The sequence below is a fragment of the Scardinius erythrophthalmus genome (assembly GCF_964197995.2).
Source record: "Scardinius erythrophthalmus genome assembly, chromosome: 13".
Lineage (NCBI taxonomy): Eukaryota > Metazoa > Chordata > Actinopteri > Cypriniformes > Leuciscidae > Scardinius > Scardinius erythrophthalmus.
This window is the reverse complement of record NC_138233.1, coordinates 19299623-19321194: the sequence shown is the minus strand read 5'-3', so window position 1 is coordinate 19321194 and position 21572 is coordinate 19299623. Positions and strand designations below refer to the sequence as shown.

Here is a 21572-nt window from a genome sequence, read left to right as displayed (position 1 = left end):
TCAATTTATATCTGAAATAATTGTAATATATTTTTTTTTATTATAAGCATAAGAGTATATTTCTGGAAAACTTTGTTTGATAAGGTGATCCTTTTGGTCGGGCAGTTGTTGAATTCTCAGGAGTATTTAATGACTTATGACTTTTAATTTCCCTGTATCCCCCAAAGAATGTGCCTCTATAATTGGTGCAATCTCTCCCGGTGTCTTTTCCTTATGTAGAGATATTTCATACTCTACACATGTTTCTTTATTACATCCTTCTGACACTTTCTGGTGTAAATTTTATTTATTGATTGATTGATTTATTTATTTTTTTGACAAGAAAAACAATAATAAGGCTATATGTTCTCTATTTCACCTAATAAATGTCTTATTACAAATAAGATTAAGGAAATTTTACCTTGCTAAGCACAAATTTTACCCTGCTATTTTTTTTTTTTTTAATTAATCTTGAGATTATACTTGTTAAATTTCATATTCACCAGTGTAAATTCAATCAAAAATGCATCAAAAACCTCTCTTTTTCTGTGGTGCTGAAAGAATTAGAAAACGATATAGTTGCCATTATGGAGAGTAAAAAAAAAAGCAAGGCCTTTTATTATTTTGTTTATTTGTGTTATATTGGGAATAATATATCATTCTGAGCTACGCATGTCCTAACCATAGACTGGCCATTAATCTGTAGTAGTTCTTCAGGTAAGAGCCACCATGCGGCGCTGCAGTATTGCAGGCGAGCTTCTCACACGGTTTCACACGCGGAAGTGAATTATACACTTCTCGGAAGTTGTCTATGTGACCGTCATATCGTAAGGGCAGACATTTTGGCCCATGTAAACGACAATTTTGCAAGATTTTTTGGAAAACATTAAATAAACCGTGTCCGCTTCAACAGTTTCTTTGTGTTTTTACACTCATATTTCACCACAATCATGTGGTATGAGATATTGCCCGGTTTTGCCATTATGACAGTTTGTCTGATCATTCCTGGTGTTGCAACTGCTCAAATCCAGAAGTTCACAAACGGTGGAAAGGTGAGCGATAATGATGAACAATGTTTTGTTTAGTCTTTGAGTATATGCTTTAGTTAATCTTTTAATAGTTAGAAACGTTTATCTGTACGTTTATACGTTTATCCTGACATATGACAGAAAATTCTGTATGCCCTTGTGATGTCTGCAACACTTAATCCACTTGTTCTTTAACTCATAGGAAAAGCGGATAGCACGGGCTCCCTATCACTGGTATTTGATGGAGAGGGACAAGAGAGTGTCTGGAAGTGGTGAACATTACCGACCCAAGGTTAAAAAATATATAAATAAATAAATAAAAGTATTGTGTAAATATGTATCAGTATTGGCAATATTCTCACCAAACAGGTGTTGTAATATTTTTCTGTTTATTGTTGTTTTTTCACAGGGACTTGAAAACATCAAGTGAGGAGCCACCCAGATGAAACTGAAATGTACATTTTGTCCAGCCGTCTATTAAAATTCTGTCTTTAAATTATTAATTTGCTTGCTTTTGTCATCTTTTTTTATCTTATCTTATTTGAAATAGTTTCATAAGAGTTGTTACATTGTTCTGTTTTGATGCTGGTCCACTGCGGTGTGAATATACATTTCAATATGATTGTTTTGCATGGTTTACAGTATTAGATTTATGGAACGGGATCAGATTTGATTCCTTGACCCAATTAACTTAGATTTTTAGTTATTAGTAATTGAGTCTAATTTTGATGCCAGAATTCAAGTGGCACATTAAAAACATCTAAGTAAATAACTTTTTGTCACTTCACCGGTTACTCCAGTTTAATGATAGTTAAAATAGTGCATGGTCCAATCTTTGCAGTTTTAAGAGAGCGTCTACACACATTCTGCATAATATATACTCCACTCCACAGTCTACAAAATGTGCAAAGTACTTAAAATAATTATAATTGATCGATTTAAATGCGTCTACAGAATGCTTGAAAGTATACGAAGTACATGTAATGTGCGTAAACAGGTTGTAATAAGTTTATGTGCATAAACAGGCTGTACGAAGTCCTTTGACAGCTTCAAATGGAGTATCAGTAGACAATATACAGCATGAGATGCAATAAGCAGACAAATTGTGCTGAAGTAGAAACACTTATTTTGTAAAGAGAATCATTTATGCTTTTTACATCCATTTAGAAGTCCAGTGGAGACTATAAAAATGACGATCAAGAAGCAAGCAAGCACATATTACATATTATTTTCCAAACCACAATGCTTACAGCACTCTTTGTGGCTCTTACTGTCAGATAATTGTCACTTCCAGGCCTGGAAAAGTCATAAAAATGACTATTGTGAATGTGCATTTCCAGTTAAGCTCAGCTCTACTAAAAAATATCATTGTGTGTATATCGTTATTTGTAAATGCAATCTTAGATAAAACCCATTTTTAAAAATCCTTATCCAGCAGCTCACATGAGTTATAGAAATTTATTGGTCAAATAATAATGGAAACTTTGACTTTTATTACAGGGACATTTCCCTTTGAGCAGGAGTTTGTGACCTGTACATTAACTGATCTTGAATGTAAAAATCCAGTATTTTATAGTATAGAGAGGTGGACAGTAACAAATTTCACTACAGTTGAAAGACAAATATCGTACTTTTTACTCCACAACAGTTTTGTCAAGGTCCTTGAGTTGAAAGTAGTAACGTCAGTCAGGGGATGATTTTGGTTGGAAAATAAAGTCGGTTTGACGTCAGACAGACTTTGGATTTTGGTTGGAAATAATGGTTTCTGACGTAAACCCGATTTTCATTTTCAACCACAATATGTCTGTCCAACGTTAGAGATTAATGTCAATCTGGCGTTGGATTCTGACATCAACCTGATTTTCATTTTCATGGTTGGGTTTGGTCTTCTAAATGCAAATTTTGTCATTGTTTTGGAGCACACTAGCTTATAGATAACAGTAAGGCTAACATATTCACACTTAAAGCCAAAACACTATAAATAGGGCATTGTTTGAGGGAACAGCCATTTGGGTGTCTGAAGCCATTGTAGACGTTGTTGAGTGCACTTATTCAATCTCACATCTCATTTGATATTGATATGAGGTTAGGCAGGCAGGCATAGATTCAGAGGCATAAGGTATTGTAAGTAGTACATACAACAATGTAACAACAACAATAAAACAATGCATTGACATTTACTTTTAATAAGTAGGCCTACTTTTAAAAACAAGTAACTGTACTTTTACTTAAGTAAAAATAGGTCTTTTCAACTTTTACTTGTAACGTTTATATTTTAATATTTGACCAGTAGTATCTGTACTTTTACTGAAGTATGGAAGTTGTGTACTTTGTCCATCTCTGATAGTATATACTTATGTTGCCATGTAAAATGTTTATATGGGTGGTTAATAATACTCTAAATGCACAACATACTCAACTTAAATTCAATTCTTAAGAAAATGAATAGTGTCAAAGTACAGATCTTATAAACAAAGACTATAGTTTAACTAACCTCACAAGGTTAACACAGGGCTATTTATTACTAAAAAAAAGTAAATTCACATAGTTAATGAAAGTTCCAGCATGACAGTGGATCACATGACCATTCTGTTTATTTAGATGCAAAAACACACATCACATTAAGGGCAGTGGGTAATCATTTGAGTTCTACTGGTCACAATTTATTCCTTGCTTGTAATTAAAAATAATTTTACACAACAATATTAGTTCACAAGTGTATTACACAGGATGTTCGAGCAGAGAAAAAATGATTTCAGTAAAATCTTTCTTAATCATTTTTTCTTTAGTTTAAAAAGAAAAATAAGGACAAACAAACTGAAAATATAATTCTGCAGGACAGTCTACTTCTCATCTTTGCCTTTAGTTTTTCTGTACACCATTTCTCTGAAGCTTGAAAGGATTTTGCTCTCCCTCTTTCTCCTTTCCTCTTGGTTAAAGGATGCAAGCGCTCTCTTCTCATCAGCACTATAGATCTGGTTTTCCTTTCTCAGACGCACAGCCTCCATACGCCGATGTCTGAGGGAATAGTAGCATATAAAAATGTCATCTTTTCATCTTGTCACCTATTATAAAAGTGTTATCTTTTTAAAGGTATAAACTACCATTCAAAAGTTTGGGGTCGGTAATTAAGTTGTTTAAGTTTTATTACATTTATTTGATACAAATACAGTTAAAACAGTATTATTGTGAAATATTTTTTACAATTTACAGAATACCTGTTTTCTATTGTAATATATTTTAAAATGTACTTTATTCCTGTAAAGGCAAAGCTGAGTTTTCAGCATCATTACGCCAGTCTTCAGTGTCACATGATGCTTCAGAAATCCTTCTAATGATGATGATTTGGTGCTCATGCAACAATTCTTATTATTTTCAATGTTGAAAACGGTTGCGCTGCTTCATTTTGTTTGTGTGGAAACTATGATACATTTTGTCAGGGATTTCTTTTAAATAGAAAGCTCAAAAGAACAGAATTCGTTTGAAATAGAAATGTAATGTAACATTATACATGTATGTACACTTTTGATCAATTGAATGATTCCTTGCTAAATTAAAGTATTCATTTCTTTCAAAAAACTGACCCCAAACTATTGAACGATAACGTATGTACGGAAATGCATAAAAGCTTCATACCTGCTTCCACTCATGACAAAGCCAGATTTTTCAAACTCCGCAATCTCATCACTAGTCAAGCCGATTTCACCTCTTCTCGGAATACGTTTTCCTGCTTTGACAAACTCTGCCATGGCAGCACCTTCACCTGGTAGCAAAGCGTGGCCAAAACTATGGAAAAAATGATACATTCAGGATCAAACATGATATAAAAGCAGCGACTGTTATAATTAAGCAAAAATGTGAAGGAGGAATCAAATGCTTACTCTAAAGGTTTATCATCTTGGGACAGGTGAGTGAGAGGAGCTTCAGGCCCAACAACATTTTCTCCAACACCAGTCTTCTCCACCCATGAGATTTCATTGACATCCTCCTCTTCTTCCTCTGAATGTTCACTGCTAGAGCTACTGGACTCCTTGTGATTCTTCTTCGCCTTCTTCTTCTTTGACTTCTTCCTGTGAGGACAAAATCATGCAACTGTATAAAACGATTCAAGCCTTGCTGATTCAGTACACTTACTACAAATGAAAGCACGATTCTTACTTTTTACTTTTCTTCTTTTTTTTCTTCTTTTTCATCTCTTCTGCAAAACAAGCAAGAAAACATTTCATGTAATCGTACATATCATAAGAATAACACGCTTTAGAACAAAAACGTATGCCCCAAACCTTCCGAATCACTTTCTGACTCGCTGTCCTCTGAGTGCTTCCTATTTTTCCTCTTCTTTGATTTCTTCTTCTTCTTCTTTTTCTTTTTCTTCTTTTCCTCTGTGGGCATGAAATCAGTCATTTAGATGATTTATTCAACAACAACTTCCAGGTCACGTTCAGTTAACATGCTATAATGCAAAAACGCATTGTGATTTCAAAGAATCATTTACCCTCTGAACTTGAATCAGAGCTGCTGTTCTTCACGTCCTCTTCTACAGGAGTGTGTTCGTCTGAGCTATTACAAGAGATCAGATGAAAATGTTGAAGCACATGGAGTATATGACGAATATTACTGTGAATACACTATTTTAAGGTTTTAACTAAATTCTTGCTATTGTGAAAAGGTATTAAATAACTGATGGCAGATGTGGCTAGCATGAGTGTCAAAATAAAGGCGCATTTTAAAAATGTATCTACATTTTTTTGTTGCTTTGATTCATCATATTGTCATTTGATTGATTGACACCTATAATGCTTAGTGACACGTATATTAAAACAGTATAGACAGTGAGCAATGACATATGTGGTATTCAGTATGTACTCACTCAGGTTCTCTGACTCTTGGAGAATATCCCCAGACCTCAGGACATCCCAGTTCACCAATTCTCTCGCGTTCCTGCAGACGCCTTGATAGAGAAAACAGAAGGAGAATAAATGCCACCGCCTTTGTATGTTACTACAAACAATTTCTTGCACAAGAATAGAGAACATATGTGTCTAACCTTGCGATGAAGGCGTCTTGTCTCTGTCGTTGGACATCATCTCTCTTATCATAGTAATCAGATCTTGATCCAGCACCGTGTTCTCTGTCTCTCTGATCTGACCAATTTATCCGATCTCTTTCCCTTGACCTCGAGCGACTGCGAGAACCGCCAAATCGAAACCGGTTTCTGTTCCTGTCTTTATCGATGTATCGCGATTTGTGGTCGTCTTCGTGGTCGTGTCTGTGGTTCTTCAGCCCTCGGTTCTCCGGGGAGCGGCTGTTGGAGCGGCTGTCTCGGCGTCTCTTCGGGCTCACGGGGCCTGAATATTTTACGTCCAGCTCGGGCATTACTTTAATCTGTCTTATTAACTTTAACGTGTTAATTTAAGTTTTACTTTCTTATATAATGTTAGGTCAAAAACGTCGTGTTAATTACATTTTGTTGTAATGTCGCAGTTCACCAAGAACTAGCAAAGCTATTCTCGCTAACGTAAATCCGCGAACAGCGATTTCAAGTTCTTTAACTACTGAGGCAAAAAAATGAAATTTATATAAAGTATGGTTGTGTTGAGACTCACCACGAAACCTGTGAATAACTTAAACGCGGGCCATAGGAACAAAATTGCGTCGTTGCTTGTGTTTACGTTTCCGTTACGCTAAATTCTTCTATCATGAAGAATTGTGAGAAGACACACGCAATATCGCCCCCTGGAGACCTGGAAGGTGCGCATCTGGACAAAATGGCACTCCAATCTGTTCCTGGGAAATGCCCCATGGGAAATGCATGTTGATTTAATAATTTGTCCTTACAAGTATTACTATGACAGATATATCTGGGTTACCTTATAGCGTATTTGACAGGATGGAAGCTTTGCTACATGTGAAAAAAGATTTATTTCGTGGAAAAAAAATGAACAGACCTGTGTGTTCTCCATATTTTTATTCAAAATTGCATTTATTTATTTATTTATTTATTTTTGAAGCACCTGGCAGCAGTGTCTGAACGTTTATCTATGCTGTTTTATTCTGTTCACTGAGAATTTTAGTTTGAATACAATTATTTTAATATAAGAACAAGGTTTTTGAAACCAACACAAAACTGCTGCTATAGATCAAGCCAAAATGGGGGTCAACCTTGAACAAATTGCAACAGAAGCAAACTCAAGTGATTTTGTATACTCAATATGTCCTGAGTAAGGGGGGAAAAGCCCTGAAGAGTTAAGGTCTGAATGGAACCCATTTAGGCTACCCATGAGCATTAATACATAGAGGCAGGACTTTAGAAACCAGCCTTTACTAATTATTATTGCAGAGATGGGGTTTGGGGCTGGGTCCGTGGGACTGTTTCTGGGGGACGAGTCTGAGGCAAGAACAGGAGACAAGGGTAAGGAGAATGCAGAAGACAAAAGGTACTAAGCAAAATAAAAAGTGAACCCCCAGAAACAGTCCCACGGACCCAGCCCAAACCCCATCTCTGCAATAATAATTAGTAAAGGCTGGTTTCTTTCTGCCTCTATGTATTAATGCTCATGGGTAGCCTAAATGGGTTCCATTCATACCTTAACATTAAGTATTTTACTGTTATGTGTCAACAATATTCAAAAAGACATTTTCACCTGGCAAGACCCAATGTTTAGACCTGTTGTGGTATTTATGCAAATTAGCACATACATAATTAGATTATGCACCGTTTGTCCATGTTAACAAACCATTTAAAAAAACTTGTAATACATTTTTTTGTTTGTCTTGATGCAAGTAATCAACTCAGTAATTTTCATGGTGATATCTAAAGGTTAAAATTGTTACCCTATATTCACGTAAGAAAAATAATGAATAGGCGTATGAATAGGCTATATTTGGGTCTTTTTTGAAACTTTACCCTAATGGGATTCTTCGGGGCTCTTTTTTCTTTACTCAGGACATATTGAGGATACAAAATCAGTTCAGTTTGCTTCTGTTGCAATTTTTGTCAACTTTTTTTCATAAAATGACTGGCCTAAATAAGCATGTTTGTGATTTGGACTTTTGACTCAAAAGCTGATAGTTACTGAGAGATATACTCTGAGATTGTTAATAGGCCTACTGTAATAAAACGTTTACACACTATATAAGCCTATTGTGGGCTATACTTTATTGTCAATAAAGAATTTGGTAGCTTTTTAGTATTATATATATATATAATAATATTATTATTTGATTATTATGATTATGTTATATAGTACCTTACTCAAAACCGAAAATATAAACATACTTGGTTATTTTGTTTACAAAATGAGACTAGTAAAAAACTCTTGTATTACACTAACCTGAAAAATTATATGGAAAACAACAATGTAAAATCCCTAAAGCTTTTCAAATGGAGTTTTCCCTATTTTGCATATATTCTTAATCTTTCTTCGCTATATTATTGCATCATGTATTTGTTCTCTTGTCTCATTAACATTCATCACGCGTATGTTGTGGCAGACTGTCGCGCGCGACTCCTGTCGGCTGGTAGAGGCGATAGCGCGAGACTCGTTCATCTCACACAAGGAACTCGAGCTCCGTTGTGTTGTCCACGGCAACCGACTCTGTCATTATTGTTTCTCAGCAAAGGGAATCGTGGATTTTAACTGGTCGCTTTTGCAGGTATATGATTTTAAGAATTTAATCCCGAGATTGTGGTAGATTAAAACTTTAATTCATCTTTTTTTAGTTACATACGCGTTGTTCTGCATCATATAGACAGATAGGCCGCGCGCTGCCGCCAAACCAGGAAGGAGGGTTGCATTGAGCCATTTGTTTTTGTTTTCACACTGACCGCTGCCCACCGGTGTCCTAACAGTTCTGAGTGCTATCATCAAAAAGCTGTGGGCTCACAGGAACAATATTTAGTTTAATCACGTCAAACTAGTCAAAGGCATTAGTTTCATATTACTTTTCAAGCCGCATGTCTTTATGCTTGTCTTTTGTTGCTGTACAATTAGCCAGCTAGCGTGCCTTCGATTCTCGTGCTTTTGCAGATTCCATATTATGCTGCCGTGAATTTAGAAACAAAATATAGTTTTATCGAACTTTTAAAGTATGTTTATAACGACATAACAATATGAGAAAAAAGAATATATGAAAATATGATTTATTTTCCATTGCCAGACAGCTGAAATGTGTCTAAGAGTATATCTCTTGCATACTTGACAGCACTATGTAGAATGCTTTGCATAGTTCATTTAATTACATTTTAAGATGGTTTATAATAGATTTAATTTGTTATTAATACTAATCTTTTCAAAATGTCAAATTAAAGTACATAAAATTGTATTATACCCTTTTCCTCACAGGCATGTCGAAACTAAAGCTAATATCTGCCGCGGACACTCAGTATCCAGCATCACTGTTGAAGTCCATCAATGATGAGCGACACAGTGGTTTATTCTGTGACATCACCATAATCGTGCAAGACCGCAAGTTCAAGGCACACAAATGTGTGCTGTCTGCCTCGAGTACCTATTTCCGCCAACTTCTCTCCGTTGCTGGAACAGTTGTAGAGCTGAACTTCATCAAGGCAGACATATTCGATGTGATTTTGAACTACATGTACACTTCAAAAATCTACAGGGTTCGATCTGACAGACTTGAGGATCTCATCAGCGCTGGTAACGCTTTAGGCGTGGCGTTCATAGCCAATTTAGGAACGCCTCTCGCACAAGTCAAGGGATTACCCGGCCTGTCTAAAGAAAGTGACAACAACTGTGTCAATTCCTCTGAGAAAAATGAGACTGGAGCCGAGAATATGCCTATTATTACTGAGACTTTCTCACTGTCTGCTGAAGAGTTCAACATGGCAGGTGGTAATGCAGAAAAGGAAATGGACTCGGACGATGATGTTCTTTTTGTCTCAAAAACAGAGGCCCCGCAAGCTCAAAAGTCCAAGATATCCCATGTTAATGACACAGAAGGAGGACCAGAGGCTAAAAAACAAAAAGCCACAAACGAGGAAGGAATTGCCTCTAAAGATTTAACAGCCCAAGTTGGTAATGACAAGCTTCCTTCTGAAAAAAACACATCTCTTCAAAATAACCTTGATCACCAACCAGATGTTGTCCTTCTCTCGAACCCAGAAACCAGTAGCAGCATTCTCACTTCACCAGTAAAAACGAGCTCACACAGTGAGCCCACAACCCCATCTTGCGTGAAAAGCCTCTCTTCAGACGCTCATAGCACCTCGCTGCCTCTAGACAACAACGAAATACTTGGTGTCCAAAAGAAAAAGGTCCTTCTAGAGCTATCGCCCGATCATCCCGGAAAAATCAGACTGTCGGATGTAAGGCCGACATACAGCACCAATAATGGACCAAAACCTGCAATAAACATGGTCCCAGTAGTGTCGGCGAAAAAGACGATAACGTTAGACAAAGCCTCGGAAATCGATTCGCTATCGCCGGGTTGTAAAGTATATGCCAACATTGGTGAAAACACCTACGACATCGTTCCAGTAAAAGAGGATGCCGGGGAGGGAGTGGCTCCCGGTAGGAAATCGCAAATGCCACACGATTCTCCCGACATGACCAATAACTCGCCTCAAAGAAAGAAAAAATCAAAGCTGGATCAGGAGGATCACTATGAACTTATCATGGATGGAAAGACCTTTTATGTGTGCATTGTGTGCAAGCGTCCTTATGTGTGCCTGACGAGCCTCAGGCGGCACTTTAACACTCACTCGTGGGAACGAAAGTATCCGTGCCATTACTGCAGCAAGGTTTTTGCCCTGGCCGAGTACAGAACCAAACATGAAATCACGCACACGGGCGAAAGACGATACCAGTGTTTACTGTGTAGTGAAATGTTCCTCAATTATCAGATTTTGTCCACCCACTGCAAGCAAATGCACAACCAAGATCCTTCGGGAAGGAAAGAGAAAGATGACTCTTGCAACAACTTGTATCGTCTGTTGCCTTGTAAAACGTTGCAGTTCAAACCATATTCCTTTGTGTCCGAGGAGTCGGGGGGGATTCCGGTGATCAATGAAGATGGGATTGTCCAACATGTAAACCCTGACAAAGAGCACTTTACCAACCAGCCACTTCCATCTAGCCAAAGCAAAGCACTGAGCTGGGATGACATCTTTGTAGAATCCGAAGCACAAAACAGACCAATGGCTCACGTTCGACCAGGACCACGGCCCGTCGACCAAATAAATGCCGAAACGAACGAATTTGAGTTTGTTATACCAGAGACGTACTGAGCATGCTTGTTCACTCCTCTGGCTTAGGTGCCTTGTTCATTTGTTCGTGTTTAAGTTTGAGGTGCAGGTGATCTTGGTTCTCTGGAAACTCAACTCCAGTATCCATCAACTGAGGAAAATTGTTTCAAGGTGCTTTAATGTATATTTAGAATCATTTGCTACTTAGCACTGGATCACAGTTCAGTTTCACAGTCCATTATTGAATCGTAATAATTCTTCGTCAGGTAGATAATACAAATTTTATGTACAGCTACATTAGATCTGTGTAGAGCTGACCTGTTCCCTTTTATGTTCTGGACAGTACAACCATGTTGGATAAAATTAGTAGGGTTCAAGTACAGACTGTTGCAATTTATTACAGTTATTATTTTCTTACAGTTACGTAACTTTAATGTGTAAATTCTTTTTGTGTTTCATAAATCATAATTCCAAAATCAAATGTAACAGTGAAATCATCGTCACACTAAATTATTCGGTAACACTTTATTTTAAGGTGATGTAGTTACATGTTTCTACATGTACTTACTATAGTAATAACAGTATTTATGCATAATTACAAGTAACTAACCCTAAACCAAGCCCTAACCCTATTATTACTCAGTACTTATTTGAGTAAGTACAATTTAGTACAATGTAACTTCGTCACCTTAAAATAAAGTGTATCCAATTATTCCTTTCATTTTCGGTTTCATTTGAAAGAGACGCTAACATTGTTTAAATTTTCTTGTCGGCTTCTTATTGTAGTTTTTATATAATTGTTTGGTATTAGATAGATCAGTGTTAATGGCAGGTTCTGGTCCTGCAGTGAGAAATGGTTTGAATGTTTGTATTTATAGTTTTTGGTTGATTGTCAACAGTTTTTAAGAAGGATGGAGTAAATACATGAAATGTTTATGTCATCTGTCCATTAATTATGTTTTGAGGTTGTTTATTTATATTACATTATGAACATTGGGACCTGACTAGAGAAGTCTAGAGAAACAAGATACTGAAATGACCAGGGTATAAAGGGTAATGTTGGTGGTAATACAAAGGACCTCTCTTTTTCAGTTGAATATTTTGTATATACATATATATCATTTTTATGATTATTTTTTCAGCATAGTTTTATAATTATTTAGCTTTGTGGGCTGTGAGAAGAATCTGTGAAGACAAAGAGATTCCTTCAGTCAGAACTAGTGCTCTAACACCATAATCATGTATGGTACATAATAGTACTAAAGGCCTTCATTTTAACAGTTTCTTCTCTTTTGTAAACTATTTATTATTAGGTCTTAGTGTGATAGAATGAAATAAAACTTTGAAGAACATACACATGTATTTCTTTTATTTATAAGAGCATCGTGAAATTGATTAGTATTTTCCAGTATGATAACCACCACCAGTCACTGATATAAGCATTCCTGCCATTCTATTATCAGAGTGGATCTTGTCGACGATCACAAAGCACTAGTTCATGATTATAACCTGTTATGTGCAGGTTCCAGGATAAAATGGATTCAATGGTCAAATGCCGGTGGACATATTTGGAAATGCATGTGTGATAAGAAGCAAAAAAAAAAAAAAATCTATTCCAGCTGAACTATCAGTCTTTCATTTTAAGATTTTAACATCAAAGGTAAACAATGCTATCATATAACATGAACAATTGAGGCAAAGATCTTACTTTATAGCATGTGGCTGTAGAATAATCACCAGTTGCACTTAAACATCAACCAGTCATAAAATAGTTGAGTTTGTCGTAATATCTCTACTCACTTCAGTAAAGGACAAAGCTATTGATATAAATCAAGCACATCAAGTACAATGTATTGAACTGACACTCACAGTGAACACAAACGGATAAAAAGGAGAACACTATAAGTCTTACGACTCAATTACGAGAAGGCGGTTCGATTGTTCGGTTTATCTACAACATGTACAGCATTGCACACAGAGACACTGATATCATATTTGCAATGTGAAGAGACTTGTTGTAGTTTAGATCCATGTACATTTATACAATGGTAACTCCTTTTTTACATTCGGTAAGTCCTGTCATTTCTAGACAGAAACGACGGCAGCACAAAAGTGGCAGATAGGTACAGATTTCGAAAGTCCTCCTATTCTTGTAAGAGCTTATTAAAGGATATTGTTGTGATGAAAGATTATTTGAATTTGTGACATGATTGTGTACTTGACATAATGGAATAGAAACACCACATATTACAGGTTCGATCTTTGATCCTAATGAAGCACTCAGGACAAAAAAAATAAGATTCAGCCTAAAAATATGTTCTATACAATCTAGCTGCCTGAAACAGTTACAAATAACTCAAGTAATTACGTAGAACTGTGTGAATACAGTAAATTCTGAAGACAATAAAGTGCAAATCAATTGCAAGATAAGATACGAGACTCATCCTCGTGCTGAGGGAGCAGAGGCGAGGCAAAACACTTCGGGCCACTTAGGAAGGGAGAAGTTCACATTATGGACTTACTCAGAGGAATCACATGTAGGAGACCCACAGAGGTTACTTTTAAGAGGAAGAGGCTGCGAACCAGGTGAAGCTGTACCGGAAGCGGACACACATTTTAAGGCTTATCTGTGAACAGTCTTGATCTCATAGTCAGGCTAGTTGTTATAGTCCTCCTGGATTGAGGCTATATAACATGAATATTTTACACATCAGGTTTGTTGACTTGAGCGAATCTTGTAGGGGTTTAATGTTGCATATTACAATTGCTGTTTTGGTGATGAATGCCTGTGGTTAATGCTGTAGTCTCTCTATACTTAACCTGCCGCACAGGTGAGCCTCTTCTGCAAAGGTTGTTCATTCTGAACAATGATTGTTCAATGAGGTGGTACACTAATATCCCAAAATACCCAATGCCAGTTCTCTCTTGGCAGAAAAATGTCTTCCTCAGACTGGTCCCTTAGGGGCTGTATGGCGGGGGCTTCTCATCAGGTGGGTAATAAGGAGGAGAATAACGAGGTGGGATCATATTTGGCCATATGTGACTGGCTCCAGACTGGGAATCATCAGACAGACCTGAAGAGTCAGGAAACAAGCTGGCACCCTGTAAAGACACATTAGCAGATGACATGTTCTTAGCATACACACTCAAAACATATAAAAGTAAAATCTATAAGTCAACTGTAAAAAACGATCCAGCCTCTTCAGAAAATTTGGACTAAACCGCTCAATTCATATGAATTAATTTTACGATCTCTTTATGAACTTTTTGAAGTTTCAAACTGGTAGTTGCGTAGCTGTCAACGGAGGGAGAAAGCTCTCAGCTTCCATCAAAAACATCTATGTGTTCCGAAGATGAACAAAAGTCTTGCAGGTTTGGAACATCATGAGGGTGAGTAAATTATGACATTTTTTTTTCATTTTTTTAATTATTTGCACTAAGGTCACTAATTAAACTTGGTAACTGACAGGCATAATAAATAAAATTATATACTGTATATATATGTGCCCACTAAAGCATGAAACACAGCGTGGGCTGACAGCTCAAAGTGAATGCGATTACCTGAAGGTCATAGGCAGTGTATGGAGGTAAGCAGGGGGCAGTGTTGTAAAAAGAGTTGTTGGAGGTGGTGGGGCCAGGAGTCTCTCGGGGTGGAGGAATAGGGAGAGGTTCTGGCTCACAGGAATCTGGTGCTGCTGGCATCTTCATTAAACAGAGGCTCAATTTATGTCACAGGTTCTCAGAAATCATACAAAATGCAATACTATATGGACAAAAGTATTAGGACACCTGACCATTACACCTACAGTGACTTTAATGGCATTGCATTCTAAATACATTGACATTAATATAGAGTTGATCCCCCTTTGCGGCTCTTACAGCTTTCACTCTACTGGGAAGGCTTTCCACAAGATTTTCGAGTGTTTCTGTAGGAAACGTTTGCCAATTCATCCAGTAGAGCATTTGTGAGGTAAGGTATTGATGTTGGACTAGAAGGCCTAGCTCGCAATCTCCGTTCCAGTTCATCCCAAAGGTGTTAGATGGGGTTAAGGTCAGGGCTCTGTGCGTGCCAGTCAAGTTGTTTTACACCAAACTCCAACCATGTCTTTATGGACCTTGCTTTATGCACTGGGGCAAAGTCATGCTGGGGTAGACAAGAGCCTTCCCACAAAGCTGGAAGCATTGTGCAAAAAGTCTTGGTATTCAGAAGCAATAAGATTTCCCTTTAGTGGAAGTAAGCAGCCTAGCCAAACCCCTGAAAACAGCTAATATCTCTCCTCCACCAATCTTTACAGTTGGCATAACGCAGTCAGGAAGATAGCCTTCTCCTGGCACCCACCAAACTCAAACTCTCTCATCAAACTGCCAAACGGAGAAGCGTGATCAGTCACTCCACAGAACATGTCTCCACTGCTCTAGAGTCCAGTGGTGGCGTGCTTTACACAACTCCATCTGACGCTTGGCATTGTACTTGGTGATGCGAGGCTTGCATGCAGCCGCTCAGCCACGGAAAGCCATAATAATTAAGATTTGTGTTCCAATACTTTTGACAATATAGTGTATGTAAGTTGTTTGCACTGCATTTCAATCTTACCATATCCTTGAAGCCCCCCAGCACTGCGGCAGTGATGATGCCCAGAAACAGAGCTACGATGTTGAGGATAGTTGCAGACCACAGCAGGTGGTAAAGGTGCACAACATCCTGGCAGCTCTGCACCTCTGTGTACTCATGGTACCCTCCTCGCAGTTCCACACGACTGAGATGGCGAGGAGAAGAAACATTATTATAACAAGACATTCATGAAATAAATAAGACATATATGGTGAGAGGCAGAGCAACAAAAGAGGTAAAGCATGACAGAACAGTGACTCATGCAAAAGAATAGAACAAAACCATCTGCATACCAGTGCACATCACTCTTAAGAAGAGCATGAAATGGATAAATATATCCAATCTTCTTATTTAATCTCACTGTCATCAAAGACTCTTTACATGTAAACCTAAAGTATTGCTGTCTCTCCTCACCTGTGAAACAGGAACCAGAGAACACTGAATCTTAGTTCCTTTCATTTCATCAGTAAAGTAACTGTACATAAAGTACAGCCACTGTATGCAGCCACACTTAGTACTTTAACAACAACAAATAATGGGCTGTCAATGTCACTGAGGGGCTAAAAGTGGAAAGACCTACTTCCAAATCATGGAGGATTTCCTAAATTTTTTCAAAACATCTTTATTCTGAAGTCCCATAAGAGGATGCTCTCTGAAACATAAATAAACACAAATGTTCTTTCGAACAGAGCTGAATTTCAGGGATAGAAGCACACACCATACAAGCAAATATAAACCAGATCTTAACCAAGGTAAAACAAAGCATAGTAGTTATTTTTTAATAAATCCGCTTGTTTGGAGAAAATATTCTAGGAGGGATGTATCCAAATGGGACTCGCTCACACACACATACTTGCCACAGTTGTAAAGGTCGCAGCAGTAGCAGGTGTTGCTCTTCACACGCAGGTTACAGGAGACCCGAGATGCAGTTTGACAGTGGACCTGCAAGACAGATGTGTTTTCTAAATGGGATCCCACTATACTAGTACATAACCCTCATTCAGATGCTTGTAAGTTGGTGAAAGCACTTCTCTCAGGTTGGCGACTCACATCCAAATCAAACGCAGTCCCACTGGAGTAATATTCACATCGGCCAGCGTATACAGGTCTGAGGTCCTTTGAAACAACAACATCAGTATGCCATGACAGAGCTTTCACTGCAATGTTTATCTGAAGAAATGCATTTTACAATAAAATGGTGTGGAAGCACTTACTATATGTCTTGCAGCAAAGACGCCATCCACTATAGCACAACAGAAGGCTGCCACCACACCGAAGCTGATGAAGACAATGGAGGCCACCAGCTGTAAGCAGAACATCAATGTCAACCCATTCACCTGCTGTAGTAGCTCAAAGCACGTGCATTCACACCTGGGCACTACTATCTACGATTTTCTTATACTGTAGATACATATTAAAGTGGTTTGTCTAAGATCTTGTAGATGCGCATATTATGGGACAAAGAGAGGGTCTGCTTGGATTTTTCCTTAGTGCCACTTAACTTCACTGATTTATCTGCCTTTTCACAACCAGACATTTAGATACCAATCACACAATTCTGCCTGTAATCTAGAGCACTTTGCAGAGGCGAGGATTTGTATAATACAGGACAATTTAACACATTTAATTGCCCATATCTGATCAATGAATGATGCCATTTTGAGTGTTATTCTTCATATAATCTAATATAAATCAATCCATCTTAAAATAATGAATTCTCTCCTAGAAAGAAATTTTAGCCTATAATTAAAACTTTTGTTTCAAATAAATTAACTTTCTATTAATCAAATAATCCTGAGAAAATTGTATCACTATTTAAACAAAAATATTAATTGTTTTCAACATTGACAATAATAAGAAATGTTTCTTGAGCATCAAATAGGGATATTAGAATGATTTCTGAAGGATCATGTGACTCTGAAGACTGAAAATTCAGCTTTGCCATCACAAGAATAGATTACATTTGAAAGTTTTATAAAATAGAAAACAGTTATTTTAAATTGTAATAATGTTGCACAATTGTACTTTATTTTTGATCAAATACATTCAGCTTTGGTGTGCATGAGACTTGGTCACAAGAGATTATTTATATTGGAATTATACAATTTATGTTATCATTGTAACAATATGAGTGAAAAGTTGAATAAAAAATAATTATACATCTCATAATGTCTTAGCATTTGGTTTGTCTCCCTTTTGCTTTAATGACAGCAGCATGAACTCCACAAGCCTGGGTAAAACCTGATGATCATGTTCTCCAGCATGATTTGAAAATGATCTAAAGAACATCTTGTGCTTTAAAGGAAACAAGAACATCTGACCGTCTGTAGAAAATGATTTGACATGCTCAATTCTACAAATTTGCTTATTTGATTAGAGACCTAGAAATAGTACAGAAACACCACGTTCAAAAACCAAAGATTGTTTATATTCAGCAGTAATTATTCCTGTGTGTCTATGACCTGGCCAGCCATGCCATCCTCATGCATTCTTTATTTGGATTGTGGCACCAACGATTCCCTCTGCACTGCAATGGCTTTTGAACATTCCTGCCTGGACATCCATCCCACTCCCCTTACACTGAGCTATTTCTGGGTGCATCTCACCACAAGGCCTGCAACATGCCCTGCTATTCGAGCTCAAAACCATGCGCCCTTTCTGCCATTATGACACGACTAAAAACAAGCTGTTTGTGTGGGCATTTGGTTAAAAATGTCAATTGGATGATGGAATGCACAAGCACAAAATCCAATATAAGCAGTGTAATGAAAGACTCCTTACCATCTGCCTCTTATTCTCTATCAAATGGGCACCAATGATTCCCAGAAAGGACCCGAAGCCGAGCTGAAAATATCACAGGGTGAAACTCTGTCACGATGCAAGTCTATGTAAAATATGAACCTATTTCAATGTTTTAAAGGTAGATGACCTCACTCAATTACGCTCCCACATTCAATCTCCCATTGCCACAAAGCCTTTTATCTTTCTCCAAGCAGTAGTTAATTTTATGGTGTGTTCAATTGCCAAGTTAAGAGCTATATATGCAATCTGGCCACGTTACTTGCATATAGTATTTCAAAACAGTCAGTCCCTGTGGAATACCAGGAAAACACCTGTTACATGTACAAAACATTCTGTAGTATTAGTTAAGCTTGCATGTTTCTCCAAGAGTGTAGAACATAATGATACTTGCTGTTGAATAATAAATTGATGAGTTCACTCAATTCAACCTTACAGTAATGAGGTAATGGCCAACAGTCACCATAATGGTGGGCCAAGTGGAAAATAATTAAACATGAGGCCTTTTCCTCCCCAAAGTGCTTTACATCACAAACTCATTTATAGACCAATAGGATGGTTTGCAGTCTGTTCAGCACACGGCTATGAACATTAGCAACATACTCACAATGACTCCCGGATAGTAACCACCAACAGTGATGTTTTGTGTCCTGGTGGTAGCAGCCAGACCAAAGACCAGGATGAGTATGGAGACAATTAGGAGCAACACTGTTACTATGATGGACTTTCTTTTCCTCCTCTTAAATGATCCTGAAAAAGACAATGGAGTTGGAAGATGCTACAGCACAACACGCCCTTCCCTTAGGCAACATTTTGTTACTCATTGTCTTATTTTAGGCACGTTTGTTTTGGGGTAATGCAAAGCAAAGAAATCAGTGTATATGACCTCTTGTATGTCTATAGTATCTACAGCTGCAAAGGCACCCAGAAACCCAGATAAATATGTTAAGTAATATGAGGGTTTTCTATCACTAAACAAAAGACATTTTAACTAGGTCGCATGCAAATAATATTCCACATATGTTTGTGTATTTTCATTAACATTATCAATAAATGTTCTATCGACATTCTTTGAGGACATCCGAGACACGTACACGTATGAATGTAGGTTACGGGACGCTTTCTCTGTGGTGCAAGCCTGTTCTAATAATTACTAGTATGAATAAACGTAGCTAATCCAATTTAAACGAAAATACAAGCATGGATTGTGCTTCGTGAGACCATAATGGTCTGTAGACGCAGTGAATGCCATTGACCTTGTACTTACCCATCGCATCAGAGATAGGTATACCGCTGCCTTGCGCATTCAGCCCCGCTGGCATTGTAACGTCAGGGTCTGCAGCATTAGCTGCAGTAATTACTTCAAGTCAAAAACAAGAACGTAGCCAATGAGACAATGATGCCTTCCCTCTGAGTTAATGACTGGAAACTATTTTCTTGCCGTGGCATTCTCTGACACCATGCGTCGCTTTTCTTGCCGCTCTTCTCTCATCAGCATCTAGGTCTGTTGTTCTTGAATCTACTGCCCTCATCCCTTCAGCAGAACGCCGCACGGAGCACAGCACTGCGCATGCGCAAGGCAGAACCCCTCGCTGTTCGAGTAGGGCAGGAGCAGTAGTGATTGGGAGTGCGGCTCATGTTGATTCGGTTCTTTCGAACAGTCCGTTTCAGATAACTGGTTCAAAAAATAGATTCAGAGGTTCTTTACGCCATGTCGTGGTCACTGGCATTCATAACACGCTTTTAAGTTTCCAGCGAAGTCAGGCATGAATTTCTGTTTGTAATAATTTCATGTTTCTTATCAATAATTGCAGCCACGATTCACCTAATAAAAACTCACAAAGTCTTTCAGAACGTAAATATAATTTGCACTCACAATAAACAATATCAATGTACGTATATCTTGGGAATGTTTGAATAAAATGCTATTTACCAATAATAATACAAATATTTTGTATAGCCTAATAAAACTGTAAAAAAAAAAAATTAAAAAAAGAAGATATTTCAGCCTTATCAGAAAATCTCATGATTCACTTTTAAATGCTCTTATATCTCACTCATCGGCATTTCATAAACACTTTGACTTTGAAAAACTATTTCCCCTGCAACAATACAAAAACAAATCAGAGGTGGACAAAGTAGGCCTACACAAGGCTACTTGAGTGAAAGTACAGATACTGGTCAAATATTACTCTGTTACAAGTAAAAGTTGTAAAGACCCATTTTTACTAAGTAAAAGTACAGAAGTAGCCTACTTGTTTTCAAAAGTATAGGCCTATCCTTAAGTCAATGCATTGTTTTATTATTGTTGCATTGTTGTATGTAATATTTACAGTAGGCTACCTTATGCCTCTGAATCTATGCCTACCTAACCTCAAATCAATGTCAAATTTATTTCTAGAACACAGTTCTAGTAGTGGGATTGAATGTGAGATTGAATAAGTGCACTCGAATAACGTCCACAATGGTTTCGGACACCCAAATGGCTGTTCCCAAATAGTGCATGCCCTATTTATAGTTTTTTGGCTTTTAGTATGAATATGTTAGCCTTACTGTTATCTATAAGCTAGTGTGCTCCAAAACAATGACAAAATTTGCATTTAGAAGACCAAACCCAACCATGAAAATTAAAATCAGGTTGATGTCAGAATCCAACGCCAGATTGACATTAATCTCCAACGTTGGACAGACGTATTGTGGTTGAAAAGGAAAATCGTGTTTACGTCAAACACCAACATCAAGCGGGTTCTGAGGTCAATCCTTATTTTCATCAAACTTTATTTTCCAAAATCCAACGTCTGTCCGACATTGGATGTTGACGTCAATCTGACGTCGGGTTCTGATGTTTTCATTTCAAACCAAAATGCAACCAAAATCATCCCCTGACTGACATTACTGCTTTCTACTCACGGACCTTGACAGAATTGTAGAGTAAAAAGTACGATAT

At 37.5% G+C, this 21572-nt stretch overlaps 4 protein-coding genes across 5 annotated transcripts; 2 read left to right on the top strand and 2 right to left on the bottom strand.

Annotated features, from left to right (window-relative positions):
• The first annotated feature begins 786 nt into the window (after positions 1-786).
• Positions 787-1510, top strand: ndufa1 (NADH:ubiquinone oxidoreductase subunit A1). The gene is made up of 3 exons (XM_081382341.1): positions 787-1031; positions 1210-1299; positions 1417-1510. The coding sequence occupies exons 1-3, from the start codon at positions 930-932 to the stop codon at positions 1435-1437; spliced, it is 213 nt and encodes a 70-aa protein (XP_081238467.1). The 5' UTR covers positions 787-929; the 3' UTR covers positions 1438-1510.
• A 2073-nt stretch (positions 1511-3583) lies between these two features.
• Positions 3584-6800, bottom strand: nkap (NFKB activating protein). The gene is made up of 8 exons (XM_081381911.1): positions 6055-6800; positions 5878-5958; positions 5503-5567; positions 5291-5389; positions 5166-5205; positions 4889-5077; positions 4644-4793; positions 3584-4025 (listed from the first exon to the last, which is right to left on the bottom strand). Exons 1-8 carry the CDS (start codon positions 6381-6383, stop codon positions 3851-3853), a joined length of 1128 nt encoding a protein of 375 aa, XP_081238037.1. The 5' UTR covers positions 6384-6800; the 3' UTR covers positions 3584-3850.
• Positions 6801-8489: 1689 nt separating this feature from the next.
• Positions 8490-12597, top strand: zbtb33 (zinc finger and BTB domain containing 33; the record flags this gene model as incomplete). Its single annotated transcript, XM_081383114.1, is given in 6 exon segments — positions 8490-8505; positions 8508-8538; positions 8540-8578; positions 8580-8655; positions 8657-8663; positions 9353-12597. Coding segments are annotated over 6 exon segments (2073 nt in total). The 3' UTR covers positions 11257-12597.
• tmem255a (transmembrane protein 255A) lies at positions 12569-20188 on the bottom strand. Of its 2 annotated transcripts, XM_081383115.1 has the most exons (10): positions 19893-20188; positions 19233-19375; positions 18608-18670; positions 17041-17130; positions 16877-16942; positions 16680-16768; positions 16407-16478; positions 15809-15971; positions 14776-14916; positions 12569-14316 (listed from the first exon to the last, which is right to left on the bottom strand). In XM_081383115.1, the coding sequence occupies exons 1-10, from the start codon at positions 19945-19947 to the stop codon at positions 14173-14175; spliced, it is 1026 nt and encodes a 341-aa protein (XP_081239241.1). In that variant the 5' UTR covers positions 19948-20188; the 3' UTR covers positions 12569-14172. The 2 variants fall into 2 exon arrangements, with proteins under 2 accessions (XP_081239241.1, XP_081239242.1); XM_081383116.1 differs by lacking the exon at positions 16407-16478 and having other exon boundaries at positions 14024-14316; positions 19893-20086.
• Between the last annotated feature and the right edge of the window lie 1384 nt (positions 20189-21572).

Coding starts and splice junctions, on each gene's coding strand:
- tmem255a (XM_081383115.1), bottom strand. CDS start 19,947: ATGCCAGCGGGGCTGAATGCGCAAGGCAGCGGTATACCTATCTCTGAT. Junction 15,972..16,406: donor AAATCCTCCATGATTTGGAA/GTAGGTCTTTCC, acceptor TCGCCATCTCAG/TCGTGTGGAACTGCGAGGAG. Junction 14,317..14,775: donor ACACTGCCTATGACCTTCAG/GTAATCGCATTC, acceptor GTGTCTTTACAG/GGTGCCAGCTTGTTTCCTGA.
- nkap (XM_081381911.1), bottom strand. CDS start 6,383: ATGCCCGAGCTGGACGTAAAATATTCAGGCCCCGTGAGCCCGAAGAGA. Junction 5,568..5,877: donor CCAAGAGTCAGAGAACCTGA/GTGAGTACATAC, acceptor CTCTTGTAATAG/CTCAGACGAACACACTCCTG. Junction 4,026..4,643: donor TTTGTCATGAGTGGAAGCAG/GTATGAAGCTTT, acceptor CTATTCCCTCAG/ACATCGGCGTATGGAGGCTG.
- ndufa1 (XM_081382341.1), top strand. CDS start 930: ATGTGGTATGAGATATTGCCCGGTTTTGCCATTATGACAGTTTGTCTG. Junction 1,032..1,209: donor AGTTCACAAACGGTGGAAAG/GTGAGCGATAAT, acceptor TTTAACTCATAG/GAAAAGCGGATAGCACGGGC. Junction 1,300..1,416: donor GTGAACATTACCGACCCAAG/GTTAAAAAATAT, acceptor GTTTTTTCACAG/GGACTTGAAAACATCAAGTG.